The sequence below is a fragment of the Aulonocara sp. 'chitande type north' Nkhata Bay genome, linkage group LG22 (assembly GCF_057382095.1).
Source record: "Aulonocara sp. 'chitande type north' Nkhata Bay isolate Kocher_YH1m ecotype deep benthic linkage group LG22, A_spYH_male_GT1.1, whole genome shotgun sequence".
Classification (NCBI taxonomy): Eukaryota; Metazoa; Chordata; class Actinopteri; order Cichliformes; family Cichlidae; genus Aulonocara; species Aulonocara sp. 'chitande type north' Nkhata Bay.
This window is the reverse complement of record NC_141364.1, coordinates 35,319,386-35,339,034: the sequence shown is the minus strand read 5'-3', so window position 1 is coordinate 35,339,034 and position 19,649 is coordinate 35,319,386. Positions and strand designations below refer to the sequence as shown.

The 19,649-nt window shown below is 40.4% G+C and overlaps 1 protein-coding gene across 1 annotated transcript in view; it reads right to left on the bottom strand.

Moving 5' to 3' along the window:
* Positions 1–19,649, bottom strand: part of LOC147304583 (thrombospondin type-1 domain-containing protein 7A-like) — a 189,902-nt gene that overhangs the window by 89,561 nt on the left and 80,692 nt on the right. Inside the window, exons 5-7 of the mRNA XM_086279217.1 lie at positions 19,135–19,290; positions 16,099–16,302; positions 9,909–10,103 (exon numbers count right to left, since the gene is read on the bottom strand). Coding sequence (XP_086135343.1) covers positions 9,909–10,103; positions 16,099–16,302; positions 19,135–19,290 — 555 coding nt within the window. The remainder of the gene's footprint in view (positions 1–9,908; positions 10,104–16,098; positions 16,303–19,134; positions 19,291–19,649) is intronic.

Here is a 19,649-nt window from a genome sequence, read left to right as displayed (position 1 = left end):
TGCCACAGGGGAAGTAAAACAAAACACATTGAACATGGAGACATCCGGCTCTTCAAAATAAAATAGGAAACACTGAGAACCGTAGACATGACACGCAAGCATGACAAGAAACACATGACATATTAACACAAAAGGTAAGAAAAGACTTATAAATCAGGAATTATAGAAGAAACAAAAACCTAGAAAGAAACTCAACTAAATACTCACCAATAACATAAACACAAAAACTTAACATATTCCCAACATAATAAGAAATCAAAATACAAAATAAACTCAAAATGCTGAGTCACAGACCCAGCCCCTGACACTGCCTTTCTAAAAAAACACAAAAACTTCTCAGAAGTAGGTAAAAGAAGGTTTTGTGAGGTCACAAGGAAGATCTCTTACACTTAACTGCCGTTTTAAACATAAAACATTGGAGCTGCGTAACAGCTAATGGAAAACATTTAACACGTCAACAGTTCAGCAAAAAACCAAAACATATTTTCAACGTTTTAACATAAAGCATAATGAAAATAAATTCAAATGATAAATAAAACGTACAGATGCAGCCAAAACAGCCTCCAACATAACTTATTTATTGCCCAGCATAATGCAGATTATTTCAAATATCATCCTCCAAAAGTCCTCGTGTGAAGGAAAACTGCCCTGTTCCCTGCAAAGGTGAGACTGGGTTAGGTGTGCTGCTTGGCGGCTCAGTTATGATGCTGTTGGGTGGAGATGTGCCCACCATGGTATGGTGGCAGGTCAGTACAGTAGGACCAATCTGCCATGACCGCTTTTCCGACGACAGTCCACCGCTTGCCCTATATTTCCCCCCTTTTTGCCTTCAGCTTGGTGGTGATGATGGCCTTTGGTTATGTCCTCCTTGCAATGAGGAAATTCTTGTGACATTTCTGCTCTAAAAAAAAGATTGTGGATTATATCGCCACCTGTTGCTTTGGCATGTTCTTGACAGCGTTTGACTTCATTTTTGGCGTTTACATGTGGACAGTTATTTTTTCACCCGTGTACCATAGACTTCCAAAGAGAAGGCTGGGATTTGCCATCCTTTGCATTCCCTGTTGGTGGGAGAAGGGCAGGCTGTGTCGTGCCTATAGGGGCCCTCCCTAGTAGTGGAAAATTCTTGTTTCTACTAGAATTGTCCAACATCTTTTGCTTTCGTAAGCCATTTCTTCAGTTGGAAGAAACTACGTAGATTAATTAAATCATTAATTAAATCAGAAGCCTTCCTAAACATGTGGCCCACAGTAGTGATGGGATTTCCGGCTCTTTTTAGAGAACCGGCTCTTTCGGCTCCGAACCAGCTCTTCAGGTTGTTTTGTTGCTTTAATTAATTTATTATTAACAATAATATAAAGGAGTTACTAATGTAAAAAAAAGAAGTTGTTTTATTTATATATGTTTATATATAAATTAGAGATGGACCGATCCGATATTACGTATCGGTCCGATACTGACCTAAATTACTGGATCGGATATCGGAGAAAAATAAAAAATGTAATCCGATCCATTAAATTTCACGAAAGCACCTCACAAAACTTGCAACACGCCGTAACTCACCTCAGAACGTTAGCACGTCGGAGCAGTATGCATCACGTGATAGAGCGGCTGTGGCATGCGGGACCTGTCGGTGGTCTGGATAGCATGTGGAGCTTCGCTAGCAACCCGGCATTTCATCTCCGACAAAGTTATCCCGAGAGAAGTAAAGCAAGTGTGTAAGTCCATCTCTGAATGTTTGTAAAGCATTCCTGCGTTAAGCTTAACAAGCGACTGCCTCTCCTGCTGCTACTTCAATCATGAAACTGCTTAACGATCAGCTGATCGGCTTTTCTGTCGCGAGTCCGTGTCTCTAGTTTGCTTTTGGCCCACTTTGCACCAGAAAGAGGAAACCAGCGGCTGAACAACAGCAGCACGTTTAAGCTTGATCAGCTGTTGTTAGAATGTATTTAATATTACTTTCTACTCGAGGATCTTTTTCTACAGCTGACGCTGGTAACTGTGCAGGGGCGGATGTAGCAAAGTTTAGCCAGGGGGGCCGATAGGGCATTAACAGGGAAAAGGGGGCACAAAGACATACTTTTCTTTCTTATTCTCATTTCAAATGTCGAGCTTTTAATAAATAATTATCTGACACCCAAAGTTTTAATTTGATGTAAAATGAATAGAAGTCAATTACTGTATATAGTAACTATTAAGTCTAATATATATACCCTAGTAAGCTATAGTACTTTTTCCTTTGGGAAGGTACCATCTGTGCAGTCTGCAATTTTGTTGAAGAAAGATGTTGAATCTATTTAATATTTCTTGAAAAATAATTGATTTCTGTGCATTTTTTTTCACACTGCATCAAATTAAGGTTGATTACGTTGATTAAGCATCATGAGGTGGAGCGTGAGGGGTGGTTCCCTATTTTTTATTCATTTATTTTTGTTGTTGCTGGGAGTTGGAACCCTAATTAGTTAGGTTGCTTAATATTTATGCTAAGTACTCTTTAAAATACCAGAATAGGGAGGATGGTGTAGGTTTAAGTTTATTAGATTGATCAGTATTGCTGAACTATGAAATATTTTTTTTTGCATACAGGTATAACAGAATAGCTTTAGTGTAGTTGTTGTTTTAAACTTGAGTATGAACTTATACAAAATGCAGCAAGATATTTAAAAAACAGTTTTGTTGATTAAAAAACACTATATCGGATTCATATCGGTATCGGCAGATATCCAAATTTATGATATCGGTATCGGTATCGGACATAAAAAAGTGGTATCGTGCCATCTCTAATATAAATATATGCGGTGGCCCCTAGAGACAAAGCATGTACAAACTCCAAAACACATTTCTAGCATGAACTGAACTTCCAAAACAGAGCTACCTAGATCACTTAAATGACACAATTGAAAGCATATGTGTATTGTTTGTGTATTTATACACAAGCACTCATATATATTCTTCTTCTTTAGCTCTCAGCGAAGGCGGTCGCACTTTTCTCCTCTCCTCCTCACCCTTATCTTCCCTGCTTAGCCTCTATGTCCTTGTCTTGTCTTGTGTGCATTACTTTCCCTGGAATAGCCTCCCACTGTCGTTCTCTAAAACCTAAAAGAGAATTATGGATTTGATCAACTGGTCTCTGAATGCTATTGACACCCTTTTCTCAACGAGAAATCTGGGCTCGGGAGAGTTTGAGTGCCCTGGAGGGACTTTCCCTGCCGGATACACGATGGACGGGTGGCAGAACTGGAGGATCATGTGCCTGGCGGGACTGTCGATCGAGGACGCTGAAGATATCTATCTATTCGGAACCATGATAACAGGGTTCATGCTGATCGGAGTTGGCTTAGCCCTGGTTTATCGGAGAAATAAGAGAGCGGAACCGGCTGTTCAAACCCCCCCAAGGCTGCCCGCTGGAATCGAAATGGAACGAGGCGCGACCTCTCACAACGAACGTAATATGGTCAACACCTTGGAGACGCTTGCAGCTGCTGTGAAGGCTCAAAACAACACCATTGAGCGTATGAGGGGAAACATCAGAGAGAGGCCTGCTCAAAATGAGACCTTTGAGCGACAGTTGGAAAACATCGTGGAACGGATCACTGCAGTTGTGAGGTCTCAGAATCAAAAGAACAATAACACCATGGAACAGAAGTTTGATACCATCATGGAGAGGCTCGCGACTCTCCAACGGGAGATCGAGTGTTAAAGAGCAGCCTGAAAAATTCTCCTGGGCTGCTCGCATGGAAATTAACAAAACCAACATAAACATTGCGGATCCCCATCACGGCGCCAGCTGCAGGCCCAAGGCTGGAGCCGAACAATCACTCCCTGATAATGACTGTGTTACGGCTATTCTTCCCATCCCATGCAAGGACACCTGGATTGGCTGGAGGACTGTTTACTTAGCCTGATAGGCCGAAGGACACTGTCTCAGCTAAACTATGGACACACACACTTACACTGATAAGCACTCACTCATCCCCCCTCCCTTTCCAACGCCTTCGATGCTTGTGCCCTACCGGGGAAGATAGCAGTCAACTGGACCAGCACAGATGCTGCAGGACTGGATGCGCTGTCTACACCGGCTCTCTCTTACCCTTTACCCGCCCCTGTTGCTTGTCTTGTGTTTCTATGGTGTATTGATAGTCATGCGCTTTTGTGCTGAGGTGTTTTTTCTGTTATCAAACTGTTCTCCCACTAGGAGCTCAGTCTGAGTGGAGTTTTTTTTCTCCTCCTCTTACCTCATGTAGTGTATTTTCGTTGTTTTTTCCTATCAGCCTACCTTTCTGACATGTCTGCCCAATGTGATGTTTGTGTAAAGTTGGTCAGAAGGTTCCTTTGTAAGTGCGCATGCGCCATTAGCGTGCTGCCTGCTGTAACCCTAATTTCCCTCGGGATGAATAAAGTATTCTGATTGTTATATTCAAATAATTTAAAAAAATGTTCATTTACCTGTTACTACCACACACCAAATCCGGTCGTTGGTACTTCCTGGCTTGTGTAGCCACTAGGTAACAAAGCTCAACACTGCGCCCAGCATCCTAGAGCACTTCTGTTGTATTTTGTACGTGTTTTGAGTTTTTATGTGCTTCTGAGTTTTTACGTGTTTTGGAGTTTTTACGTGTTTTGCAGTTTTTACGTGCTTTGGAGTTTGTACATGCTTTGTCTCTAGGGGCCACCGTAAATATACTTTTATTTATTCACTCCACATAAAATGTAATAAATAAATCATATAATACAAAAACCAACTATTCACGGTTCAACTTTTAACTATTTAAATTTTCAGCTTTTTCCTTTGAAACACATTTAAAGTGAAACAACACAAAACACTGCAAATCACAACACAATTAAATATAAATTAAAATATGAAAACAAAAAGAACATGCATATTCTCTGTCATATGGGCCTGCATGAATAAACTTTCTGAATCCTTTATCATCTGCAACTGAAAATAGTTGTGCATGATTACTATACCTTTCTAATGTGACGTTGTTGTCCCTGGCTCTCTTTCTCTGTCTCTCCCTTATGGGCAGAAATCTGTGCCATCAGAAACTGAATTTGAATAAGTTAAATTTGAATTTGAATCGCTCAGGTTGAATCTGAATTGTAACTTGAATAAATGATTTTGAAAACTGAATTTGAATTAGTCTAATTTGAAATTGAATTTATGGTTTGAAAATGATCATCACTAAATTGAAATTGAATTTTATATTTTGAAAATGAATTGATTTGCTTTGAAACTGCATTTTATCCTTTAAAAATTCAGCTCTCGAATAATTTCAGTTTCACTTCTCACCATTCAGTTTCAGTTCTACAATTCAATTTCAGTTCCAAAATCCAGTTTTTTGGAACTTACATCCGGTTCCGGTTCAAGCGCAGATTAATAGAACTACATTTTACTAGCGGACCGAAAGTGTTACCGACGGGAATCTACAGCGTCTTGAGCTGAATTAAGACTTCAGAAGTCATTCGTCATGTCGAATGACCAGCGGATAAACTCTCAGGTTGGTAATAAATGTATTACATGTATAAGAACAAGCGTCATGTTAACTAATGATAGCCGTACGGTAACTTTTATGCTTATTGTAGCTGCTAGCTAAAAACGCTAATTTAGCGTAGTTTGCCCTGAATTCAGCTTTGACAAACAAATATGATCGACTGTTTCTAGTAGAATTCCAAAGTTGTCATCTTGTACCCTCTCAGAGTACCCCCTCTGTATGCTTGCAGAGACCCCTACAGTAGGGAAACATGCAAAACGGTGCCCAAACCTTTGTATTTTAGCTTTATTTATGTCTTACACAGCATCCCAACTCTTTAGCTAACTTAATAACTTTAGCTAAAGTGAATAGTTAGTCTAATTCATTAGTGCAGCATTACTGGATCATCTCTGTTTGAAGTGATATAATATGATATATATATGATATAATATGATATACAACTACCACTGTGTTTAACTACCATAATAATTCTTAGGGTACTGAGTGCATGCTTAATTAGATTTTTTTTTTTTTTTTTTAAACATACTGCTCCATTACTATGTTAGAACTGAAACTGAATGGTGAGAAGTGACACTGAAATTATTCGAGAGCTGAATTTTTAAAGGATAAAATGCAGTTTCAAAGCAAATCAATTCATTTTCAAAATATAAAATTCAATTTCAATTTAGTAATGATCATTTTCAAACCATAAATTCAATTTCAAATTAGACTAATTCAAATTCAGTTTTCAAAAGCATTTATTCAAGTTACAATTCAGATTCAATCTGAGCAATTCAAATTCAAATTTAACTTATTCAAATTCAGTTTCTGATGGCACATATTTCTGCCCATACTCCCTCCCCGCTCTGTTCCTGTGCAAATCTAACTACCGCCCCTCCCCCATCTTCCCAGCGCAAAGCACAAGGCTGGCATGCAGAAAAAAAGTGAGGGAGAGGGTGAGAGAAGGGGGGAAAAAAACACAGCTAGCGATAAGGAGCTGTTTCGCGTCGTTCACGTCAAAGACCCGGCTCTAAGAGCCGTTTCGTTCGCGACCGACACATCACTAGTGTGTTAGCCCAACTATTAGCCTAAAAATCAGTATTATATGAATCATGAGATTAAAACACACTTAAGTTGCTCTCTCTTGGTTCATCATCCAAAATGGCCAAAGGCTGATGTCTGTTTATTCGTCCCTACTTATCGTTGGTGCAGTCTATTATTCATGTCAGACTTCTCTGTGGATTTCATTTTCTGCTAACATAGTAACTGCAACCTTTTGTTCATTGTACTCCTGTATTGTCAGACAAAGTGAGTGTTTAAAACACATAGCCTCAAGCTATTTCCCTGCAATCTCACACGCTTTATCACCTAAACAAAGCTAAACACAGGTCCAAAGTTTTGTAACCAAATAAAGGGTCTGGGGGAGTTACATTTGTTACAGTTCTAAACTGCACCCTCTGATGAAGATTAGTCTCAAGAAAAGTTGGATATTGTTGAAAAAAAAACAACAACTCTCCATTTAAAATCTCTAATGCTGTGATGATCAATGGTATTGCTATAGATGATAAGAAAGTGGGAGAAATTACAGATTTTCTTAAAAGGTTTCGCTCCACTAATAGGATCATATTAGTAGATGAGCAAACCTCTAAACTGCATAGACAGGCAGTTGATATAGTAGTACCCATTCCATCCTCCCTAAACTTAAAAACCTAGCTAAGGTAATTGGCAGGGATTATGTTCTCAAGGACATTATGGCCCAAATCAGTGAGTCATCCACAAATCTTTTGCCTTCCACAGCCAAGTTACTACCTGATTTAACTGAGACCCACCCCACTAAATCCCGTGTTAGAGTTGACTCCCAGAAAGTACCACTTAAATCACTTGGTGAAGTTCAGATCGCTCCAGCAATACACGTGATCTCAGTCCATCAGAGTGAAGCATGTAGTGGAGGAACACATTGTAAAAAGGAAATACGGTACACTGCAGATTCAATCTTCGCAGAGGCTGCATCTGCAGGCTGCAAAATCCCTAAACTGAATCCTGAACCATACTTTAACATCTGGTGCTCCAGTGCTGAACTGATCAGCACTGATGTGGTCCTTCCATATCAAGCATCAGAGGTTGAGGAGAATTCTTAAAAACCTTTTATCTCCAGCAGTTGATGTATTAAAACATTTAAGCTTCAGTAGCTTACTTGCTATATTTCCACTTACCCAAATCTGATTATGGAAGGAGCCATTCAGCAATGGCTCCATTGACACAGTAACTACTGTTTTATATTCTGGAGCTCCACATGAAAGTAAGGAGAAGAAAGACAGGCTGCAGAGCTAGAGTGAAGTCTTGGGAAAACCTTCCATATCATATGTCATTACGAGAAATCTAAGATCTCTGTCCGATAAGATGGAAGAGCTAACAACATTAACCAGTCCGCACAAGACGTATTTCGCATCGTCACAGCAAAATCTCCAGTGTTAAATTAACACTGGAGAGTGTCTATATGGGTCCACTCCTCTGAGTGTTAAATACAACACTGTTGAGTGTAAAATTAACACTTTTGACAGTGTTATATGTTTAAAAGTAACCTAGTCAGTTTTGAAGATTAACAATGGCTAACACTGAGCAGTGCTGATTTTCTAACACTGGAATATTTCTAACATTTTGAGTTATTTTCCAGTGTTAGAAAATCAGCACTGCTCAGTGTTAGCCATTTTTAACACTCAACAGTGTTGTATTTAACACTCAGAGGTGTGGACCAATATAGACATTCTCTAGTGTTAATTTAACACTGGAGATTTTGCTGTGTTGTGCTTCTCAGAGAAGTGGGTGAATTAATTCGTTCTGGACTCAAAAAGCAAAGGAGACTGGCAAAAGGAAGGAATTTCTACTGGAATGCCACCTCGGGTCAGATTTTCATCTTGGAAGATGCTGACTGGTTGACAGGTGGGCAGCAATAAGGAAAGTGAAGGAAGTGACAGTTGATACTTTCATTGTTTTTAACACTCTTTTTCACTTCAGGTCTTTGTAAGTTATAACGCTCTTATCTGCAGCTGGCGATGGGCCAACAGCAGCACACGAAAGAGTGGCCCACAGACTCGCTGTACCAAATATTTTGAACACTGCCTCACTGTGGCAATACGGCTCTATGGAGGCAGGCAGGCCATCCCCAAGCTGCCAAAAACAGTGAATGTGCTAGACAAAGAGAAAGGAAGTGACACCTACAAGAGAAAATTGGAGGAGTGGCTTAAGGGAATAATGCAAGGACATTCTGGAGGGGTCTGAAAACAATCACCGGCCAAGACAAAGCCAGCAGAAGGTGCCCAGAATATGATGGAAGGTAGTGGGCTAACCAACAAAACTGAGTGTTTAAAACAATGAAAAGTGATCCGTGGTTTTCATGCTGTATTTTTTCTCTCTTCTTCTGTTCCTGGTAAACTCCACAGTTGCTTCGTTCCCTATTCTGACCCACTTGTCAACCAGTCAGCATCTGGCCCATGCATATGTCATCCATATCCAGTGACATGCAGCTGAGATTTGGGATGATTAATGGTCAATGAAAAATTGTTATCCAAACGGAAGTACGTGCAAAGACACAAATTTAAAATACAGTCACTTTAACGAAACAAACTGCACCTTAATCTGGTTTATAGTTTTCAAAAGATGTGTACGTCTATGACATTTGCGCAATATTTCATCACTGTATGTGTATATACACATAGTGTGTATGTGCTAATTATAATGATAATGATAATGCTAGGTAAGTGAGCACTTTATGTGTATACAGTCTGTACAAAGACGTGGTTTGCAAGTTTAACTTGGACTTGTTGCTGATGTTGTGGGCAGAATACGTAGTCTTGATAAACCCAAAACATGATGGATCTGAATACTTGAGAAATTTATGATCACAAAGCATATGTGCCATAAGACAACTTATTGTAGAAACAATGGTAAAAGCATATGTGAATAAATTTGCTGAATAACCCTTTACAACTTTACATCAATAATCCTTGATGTTGAAAATAAAAGCCTCCATCAAGATTTTCACTTGATGCGATATTTAGATTGACATTTAGATTATGTTTAAAGTTGATTTGGTTAAACGTTTTCAAATGTCGTTCAATTATGTTCAAATGTTAAATTTCACATTGCTTTCTCTTGTCCTTAATGGAAAATGAAAAACATGCTGTAAAAATAAGACTTATTATTAAGCATCCAATTTCAACCTACCCCTGTATTCTTAAAGGTGTAAATTGGACTTCTGTACTATTAAGTTAAACATTTGCATTGATTAAATATGCTGATGTCATTGCTGAAAGACCCAGCGTACACAGAGGAGCTCAGGTGAGAGGCACATATTCATTTTTAATAGAATTACCTTTACCTATACTGTAACTTCATGAGTGCTGCAATGCTGCTTTGCTCTCCTTATACAGTTCCTACCTTCTCCTGCATTATAGGCGAGGATGGAACGAGTTCTGGTCTGTTTGCCCTCTGTGTTCTTTCCAGAGCAGGTGTGGGAGCAGAGAGACCAGGAGCTCCAGGGGCTCAAGGCACAGTCCTTAGGGCAAGGCACCTCGCAGATAAATGGCATAGGAAGGATGGCATCCTGGCAGAGTTGTCGATCCACATGTTCACCTGGGTGAATACAAAGAGAATTAAGGTACTGTGCCAAATTTAAAATGTGTTATAAAGTTAAAAGATAATAATAACATTCATTAAATTAAACAGGGCTAAGAAAGCAACATCAAATTTCCTTCAAAAAGTCACTTTAAAATAAAGGCTGTGAGTGTGAAATGTTGCTTTTCTTGGTGGGACTGCCAAAATGACTAAAGGGAAAATTGCACTTTCTAATGTGGTAACTAATGTAACTAATGACCAACATTGTAAATTCTTTTGCATCACAGTTTTATTGCCTTAAATTAAAAAACTGAAATAAACAGCAACAATAGATAATTTCTGGCGCCACTCCGAGCTGGCAGCCAGTATTAGTAGCTCCGGCCTGACCGAGTCCTTTTTTCTCTTTCTTTGTTGTTTCGTGTTCTTGTTTTTATATTGTGGACTGTACTACTCCACATTCGACCTCCGAATTTTATGGACAATTGTGTTTTTTATCATATTTTTTACGGCATCTGTGAGTGCGTGGAGGTGTTAGCCCTCGGGGTCTCCACTGTTCTGCCTACCGCCGAGCGAGCCAACATCCCCCGCGAGGTGAGGAGGAAGAGACGCGGCACTCGGGCGGGGATCAAGCATCGCAGTAAGGTTAGGAGGTACCGGCCAGTGATTCCATCGGGTATTATGGGGAAAGTGAGATCTCTCCCCAATAAAGTGGATGAACTGCCGGCTCTAACCCGACATCAGAGGAGCTACAGGGAGTGCAGCGTGATGTGCTTCACAGAGTCGTGACTAACCGCGCTAACTCCGGACTCACACGTAAACATTCCATCTGATCCAACAGAACAACGGAGAGTGGTATGAAGAGAGGAGGGGGCCTGGCTGTGTTTGTGAACGATAGATGGTGTAACGCTGGGCATTTATCTATCAAAGAGATGCTAAGCTGACCTCCTATTTGGTCTCCCTAAAAGGTCCCTTCATAAACTCCAACTTCTTCAAAATTCTGCAGCTCAAGTCATAACTTGCACTCCGTTAAGAGCTCATATTACCCCAGTTCTTCAGCAGCTTCACTGGTTGCCCGTAGAAGCCAGGATAAATTTTAAAATCTTACTTGTGTATCCATAAATCTGCTCCTTCATATTTGTGTGACCTGCTCACTGTTTCCCGCCCTCTCAGATCATCATCTGCTATTCATCTTACTGTTCCATCCTCACGCCTTGTTGCTATGGGGAACAGAGCTTTCAGTCGCTCTGCTCCTCGGCTCTGGAACTCTCTTCCTCCAGCCATAAGAAATATTGACTCCCTTTCCATATTTAAGACACAGCTCAAAACACATCTGTTTAAACTGGCTTATTCGCTTTAATGCTGATTTTATCTGTTGTCAAGCTCTGTTTTGCCATTTTAACTTATTTTATATATTTTATGACTATTGCTCCTTTTATTAATTTTGTTCTTTGTAAGGTGACCAAATAAAATGTATTATTATGATTTATTATTATTAAGCTGCTAGCGGTTAGCATGAGATCGTACTATCTACCGCAAGAGTTTCCACACGTCATTATGATAGCTGTGCATGCCCCGCCCTCTGCTAACGCTGCAGCAGCCTGTGAGGTCCTGCACACTGTAACCAGCAGACTCCAAACACAGCACCCTTAGGCCCTTTTCCTGCTCTCTGGAGGCTTAAATCACATCTCCCTGTCGTCCACTCTCCCCACCTTCACCCAGTACGTCACCTGCCACACCAGAGACAATAAAACATTGGACTTATTGTATGCCAACACCAAGGAGGCATACAGCTCATCACCTCTCCCTCCCCTGGTTCATCTCCAGCCTGTGTATAATCAGGGGTGCACATAAGACCTGCAGGGACACCGGCCCTCGTGGACTGGGATTGGGGACCCCTGCCATAACAGAATAACACAACCAGATAAAGGACCGAGCAGACAAGGAATTTTACGAGCGGCAAATAGTTCATCTCATAGCATGAGTGTTTCTGCGGAGGGACTCGCCTGACCATAAGTCCCCCAATGGAAAGTGTGGTGGTGGGGTACGCCATGTCTCCCAACTGCCTGGTGCACATCACCACTCCTCACCTATAATTAGAGTTGGTGGGTTTAGCACACAGGCAGCAAGCCACCCACTTGTCACAGCGATTGCTAGCTACCTGCCTGAGACTGTGCTGTCCTTAAAGTGGAAGTGTGGGCCTTGTCGATGCCCATCGTCATTGTTGCAGCACTGGCAGTCCTACACCCAAGCCTTGTCGCTGCAGCAGCTCGGCACAAATGCCTTGACACTGCAACAGCAGCAGTCACCACCCAGCACATCATCAGTCTTTCCACCTGGATCAGTCAACATCGGGACCGCACCCAATTCCTATGGCTAGGACAAGGGCTGCCTGGATAAGCCAACACTGGGCCCAAGCCAGAGAGTGATTCCCTATCCACTAGAGATTGAACATGAGCAGAGACTAAGCACACTACATCCATTCCAGTTTCAAGGCTGAGGGCGGTCAGGCCCCAGCCTCAGCCTCCAGAGTTAGCCAGTATTGGCTGTGCAGGACACGAAGGCCTTCTTCTTCTGCTTGTCCATCCACCTTTTAATTCTACAGTTTTGACTTTTAAATTTGTTTTGTTCTACAGCAACTTGCTCTGTTTATACTATCTCTTTCTCTATGTGTGTGTTTAAAAGATTGTAATGCTATGTTCTAAAGCTGTAAGACTCCAGAGAACCACAGAGGAGAGTCATGGCAAAAGTGGCGAACTTTCCCTGGAATTGCCGGCCGATCAAATTTAGCCCAAGAGAGTAGCGATGACTCATTCAAGAGGTCACAAAAGACCACAGAACAACATCCAAAGGACTGCAAGCCTCACTTGCCTCAGTTAAGGTCAGTGTTCATAACTCCACCATAAGAAAGAGACTGGGCATCAACAGCCTGCATGGCGAGTTCCAAGACGAAAAACACTGCTGAGTAAAAAGAACAAAAAGGCTCGTCTCAGTTTTGCTAGAAAAGATCTTGACAATCCCTAAGTCTTTTGGGAAAATACTCTTTGGACTGATGAGACAAAAGTCAAACTTTTTGAAAGGTTCGTGTCCCGTTACATCTGGTGTAAAAGCAACACAGCATTTCAGAAACGGAGCATCATACCAACAGTAAAATATGGTGGTGATAATGTGATGGTCTGAGGCTGTTTCACTGCCTGGTACACTTTCTGTGGTAATGGAACCATAACTTCTACTGTCTATGGAAAGAGAATGTCCAGCCATGTGTTTGTGACTACAAGCTGAAGCACACTTGGGTTCTGATCCAAAACACACCTGCAAGTCCACCTCTGAATGGCTAAAGAAAAACAAAATGAAGACTCAGGAGTGACTTAGTCAAAGTCCTGACCTGAATCTGACTGAGATGCTCTGGGATGAGCGATTCATGCTCAACCCTCCAACATGGCTGAATTACACCAATTCTGCAAAGACGAGTGGGACAGAATTCATCCACAGCGCTGTAAAAGATTCATTCCCAGTTATTGCAAATCTTGACTGGAGTTGTTGCTGCTAAGGGTGGCCAAACCAGTTTTGGAGATAAAATATCTGTATTTCAGGTTCGGGACCATGCCTACAAACACACCCCTTCTGGTTCTTATCTGTAGGAGCTGCTATCAGTCCCCTCCGAGGCCTTCCCCAAACCAGAGCTCAATTCATGTTTAAGCCATTCACCTTTATCTACTAAAAACACTGTCAAACCTAAAACATACAGGACATGGGCCCAGGTAATGAAATTAGATTTAGGGGCAATCCCTTTTTCACACAGGGTCATGTCATCCCCTTAATAATAAACACCTTCTTTTAGAAACAGCATTTTGTATTTAACTAGTAACAAACAAAACCCGAAACCATAACTCACAGAACAACATGCAGGAAAAAACATAAGGAGGTGACATAGGGGATGAGGAGTGGAGAATGAAGCGCAGAGAGACACAGATATTCACCAAGTTACACAGACGGTGCAAGGACAAACAGAGGCAAACACACACTATAAATACACACCAGGTAATGAGGAAATGACACGCAGGGGTGGAGACAGCTGAAACTAATGGCATAACGAGACACAGACCTTCAAAGTAAAACAGGAAACTCACAAACTGTTTTGCACCACAAACTCCGGGACATGAACAGAGCACAGGGGAGAAGAACACAGGTAGGAACAATAAAACACTAAACACCAGAACCAAAACCCGAAGAACTAAGAAAACAAGAATTAACCCGAAACATAAGATGCCACCGATAATAAACACAAAACACTGGGTCTAACAACCCAGGACCATGACACAGTTCGACTACAACAACAATAGACCACAAACTCAGAATCCCAAGATTCTGCCTCCTCAGGCAAGAAGCTGACGAGCATAAAATGCAAAACTGCAAAACTACCAGACTGAGAAGCAGCTTAATTCCAGAAGCTGTGAGACTTCTCAATGCATAAATGGAGAAAAACTGATATTGCAGCACCTTAACCACTACTGACACTTACTGACACCATCACTTTATCACTGCTGGTCATCAAGGCCTTTTGCTGCTAAAGTAGTTATACCTACATTCTATATCCAAACTCCATACTGGTACTCAGGTTGTTGCACTCTATTTATCGTATTATTTTATTACTTGTTATTCTGTTTTCTTAACCCCCCCCCCCCCAAACTATTTATTTATTACTTTTGAAAAAATAATTCTGTTTCTTCGTTATTCTCTTTCTTTTTTCTTTTCGCTCCGGGACCGTGTGTACATAATTTTGTTCACCTCATGTAAACATGTGATGCAAATGACAAGAAAGCTCCTTGAATCATTGAATCCTTATGTCTGTGTAAGTGAGAGGAAAATCCCTGAGGCAAAGTAGCTATACACTCACACTAGAACATGATGAAATTGGTCATAACAGCACAAACAATAGGGAAATCTACATTAAATACAGTAAATACAGTGTTGGGCAAGGAGCATATTGAGATTAACCAGGATAGAGGACAAGAATCTCTGCATCAGTCAAAGTGAAAAGACTGACCTACATCACACTGACTACAACCTAAAAAAATGATTCATTTACATCATCGATGTAGTGTGTCTCATTGCCAAACAATTCTAAACCACTGAGACTTTTACTTTAAACATATGCATTTCTAAAATGATGCTATCTTTTGATTGTGAAAAACACACAGAGATGTGAATGGGACGGCAGACTACGATAAAATCATCGATGGACTACTTAGAAATAAATAATCATCCTAAAAGGTGTAAGAAACATCCCAGCACAGGTGCCACACAGCCTCCTAAAGTATGATGTACATAACACATTATCACCCACCCTTAGGCGAGCTTTCACAGCAGCTTTAAAGGCACGTGCATCATGATGAGTGGATGTCTATCAACAAATTTATAAGCTACTGTCCAATTTTCCATTATCAAGATAAAATTCACTCATGCTCACATCTTACTCCTTATTGTGCTTCTATCTGTGTGACATGCCTAGTGTGAAATGTCAGTGCCAACTGAAAGACAACTGTGTGATAAAGCCAGTGCGAGTGGGACCGCAGGTCACCTGTCATCCATACCTGCACAGAGGGCAACAGGAAAACTCAGTGACAGTGGAGAAATGCCCCTGACTTTCCACTGGCACTGTTTCTGTGGTGATGGCACATAGTGTGCCAAAATTACATAAAGTATTTTTAAAGTAGACAATTTTAAGCATAATTGTCACGTGACTCTGTGTGAATTACACCTTCTGTAAACATTATCTTCTGTCTACTCAGAGAGACCTGACTACAGAAAATCATCAGTGTTTTGAGTTTTCTACAGTATGAAGATAGTACCCTGGGGATGTTTTGCTAGCAGAGTGATAGATAATTTATGGAAAGTGTCAAAACACCACAGTAGCTTTTGCTTGGAACCAAAACTTAAAGGCAATCTCCAAGAACTTCAGAGACCAGCTACTCCTAAACCTCGGACTAGGATAAATATGTTCACATATACTCACCGTCACTATTGACACACTGGACCTGAGGGATCTGGATTCCTGGTCCACACTTCTCCTCATTATCTGGGATGCAGTCCTCCAGTTTAACCACCAGCCAGTCGTAGCAGCTCGGGTCTTCACATGGTATGGCCTCCACCAGGTGGGGGCAGTTTCCTGTCCCACCTGTTGGTTCATTGATGATTCTCCTCTTCCTCAATTTAAAGCCTTTGGGGGAACAACAGAAATCTAATGAGCTACATGATCTCAAACTAATAAACCATGGCTACCCCTGTGTGTAAGCTTGTGTACAACTGTAACATATTTTTTCACCAGATGTTTTTTATTGAAATATTGCTTTTAACAGTCCATTGTTACATGTAGCACAAGTGACTGAGATCATGCTTTTGCTGGAGCAGCTCCAAAACTGTGGAACGGTCTCCCTTTAGAGATTTTTAGTTTTATTTTCGTTGTTTTTAGTTGATTCTATGCGGTTTTATCTTGTTTTTTTAAATATAGGGCTGTTTTAATTTTTATGTATTGTGTGTTTTATTTATTTATATTTGCTGTTTTCTGTTATTCTATTGTTTTTGACCTATTCTCTGTACGGCACTTTTGTCCTGTGCCTGGTATTTTAAAGTGTTTTATAAATAAAATTGGATGGATTAGGAGTTAAATTAACAAAGATTCAAAGAACTTTGCATGATGAATAATGCAATGCATATATCCATCACACCCGCTACTTCCACAAAGCCACCAGCATTGTGGAAAACCCCTCACACACAAGCTTCAATCTGCTGCCTTCTGGCAGGTACCAGGCGCTCACTGCCAGACCGCGAAACAGTTTCTTCGCCCAAGCCGCCAGACTCCTGAACACACTGGACTAACACACACACACACACCTTCATATATCAAGTTACTTTCTGCACAACCTACTGTCATTGTTGCGCTTTTCTATTGCATGTTTGTGTCTGCGCTGTCTTGTGCCTGTATTGTTCTGTTTCTTTTGCAATTTTTGCACACTTGCAGTTTATGTAGTCCTGCATTGATTGTCTGTTATATGTTGCACATGACTAATGCCTGAAGAGAAAAATTAATTTGGGAAATTTTTTGATCGGCAAGAGTTGAGGTGGGGATTAGGGTTGTATAAACGAAGATGAGGACTGAATGCTATACTCTCAGTCATCACTGACTTGCTATCTGCAGAGTGTATCATGGATGCAATAACTGAAAGGCAGGAGTGAAGGCTATGTGATAGGTTATGAATCTTTGTTTTGACATGAAGATTTTGGCTCTGTTTATTTTTAATTTTGCATTATTCATTGTGTCCTAAAACCATTTCACATTTTGAAAAGGCAACTGTCATCTACTAAATTCAGTCAGCTGTGGCTAATTAACATTAATTAAGATGATAGCACTGCAGTTTTATCCAGGTCACATGTCTTATTCTTGAACACTGCTGACTGCATAAATTGAGGATACATAGCTTGGGACTTGGTCAAGGATGTCATAGGCTGTCTATATAGTAAAACATGATGGCAACCTCCCTCTTGTGGAATTCAGAAAGTGAAATGTGACATAGAAAACAAGTGCTCAGTTTGCTGTTGAACACTTACTTTGATATAAATCTGACACTTTTTTTTACTGTTTTGACACTGTACTGTACCCCGGTAGATTTTACTGGGAAAAGATGTGTGTGCAGTGAAGACTTTCAGTTTTAAAAGGTTTAACAAAATTCCTTAGATGCACTTTTATACATAGTCCCATATTTTCAGACGTCCAACATTCAAAACTGACTGAAAAGCAGTTTCTTTATTCAGTCATTTAGTCAGTCACAAATGACCTGAAGTTCAATTCAAGTGTTGAACTATTTAGTGGCTGTTCACTGGAAATGTCAACATGAGGTCCAAAGAGATCTTGATGCAAGTCATTCATGAAAAATTGAAATAAACCTATGAGAGAGATAGAAAATACTTTAGGAGTGGCCAAGTCAGCAATTTGATGTATTCTTTATCCAGCTCAGTGACATTGGAAGGACACAGGAGACGAATAAAGTGGCTGATCACAAAATACTTTCCTTGGTTAAGAACACTCTTAATGAGGTCATTTTTCAAATCTACAATCAAGACACACCTTTCTGAATGAAATGCCTTCATGAAGGAAAATCATTGGCTTTACAGTAAAATTTCGCACCCCTGGTAAAACCCAACAACAGGAACACAAGATTAGATGTTAAGAGAAAACAGTTCTGAAAAAAAATAGTTCTGAAAACAAACAAACCAAACAAAAATAAAAACATATGAAAACAAGATTAAATTGAATCACAAGAAGGAAGAGAAAAGCAAAGATAAGGAAAGGAACGCCTCATGATTCAAAAATTACCACATGGCATGGACATGTGAAACCAACTCACTAATGTTTATTGATGACTTGACTGCAAATTGAAGTTGCCAGATAATTTCTGAAGTGCACAGGTTATACTCAGGACGACAGCTGCAAAAAAGGTCTGACAAAGTATCTCAAGGGAGGGAATGGACTGACAGTGACACACGATAAAAGTAAATAAAACCAGAAGGATCCATTTCAACAATTTCTAGTCATCCTTTTAATTTGATGTTCTTCATTAAGGCAGAGTCATGGTGGACACTGCTGTTCCAGGGATAACTAGAGATGAAGCAGTGACTGTGTCAACTCTACTGATGGACTAACATCCCCACGACAGCAGTCAGAGACCCATTCCAACTGTATGGCTTCTGTAATTGATTTTGACTTTATTGTCAACATCAAGTTTAACATTTGCAATACACAATCAAAAACACAGTAAAATACTACAGAATATGAAGGTAGAATGTTTTGTACATTGTAAATCTGGGTAAAAGTCAATGCACTGCAAATTTTGTTGGCTTATTTGTTTTATTGGGGCACAATAACAACCGTAGGGCAGATGAAGGGGTATGCAATTTTTAAAGGGAGATTTCAGGAAAGTAAACCCTACAGAACTCCTTTGATTAGTCACTTTATGACACAATATACTATTGTAACCCTAACAGTATCTCTTACCTTTCTTGGCTACCTGGTCTTGACAATTTTCATACGTGCAGGGTCCCCACGTGCGCCACGAAGATACCTCACAATCAACAGGACAGCTTATGTGGCAGAGTTGGGTGGTGTTTGGAGGAATACCCAGACAAAGCTTACTGTCCACTGGCCGCAGTGCTATAGAGACACAGACAAGCACAAAGACACAGTGTTAATCTATGCCAAAAGGCTTTAAGACATAGTTTAAAAACAAACTAGCTCATTAAAATGGTAAATGGACTTATATAGTTCTTATATAAGGCTTTTCTACTCTACCTGAGCACTCAAAGCCTTGTAAAGTGATTAGAAAGTACTCAGCTATCTGTTCAGTAAGTGGTGCTGAGGGTGATAATCCATGTATTTTTGCATATACCCACAGTCATGTGACTTCTACAACACATGACAGACGGCATAGTGAGTCCTGATTGTCAGTTGACCTCTGCTCCATCAGCTGCAGATGGCTGTCTGCAAGGTCGTCAGGCTGATGAGTCTTAGTC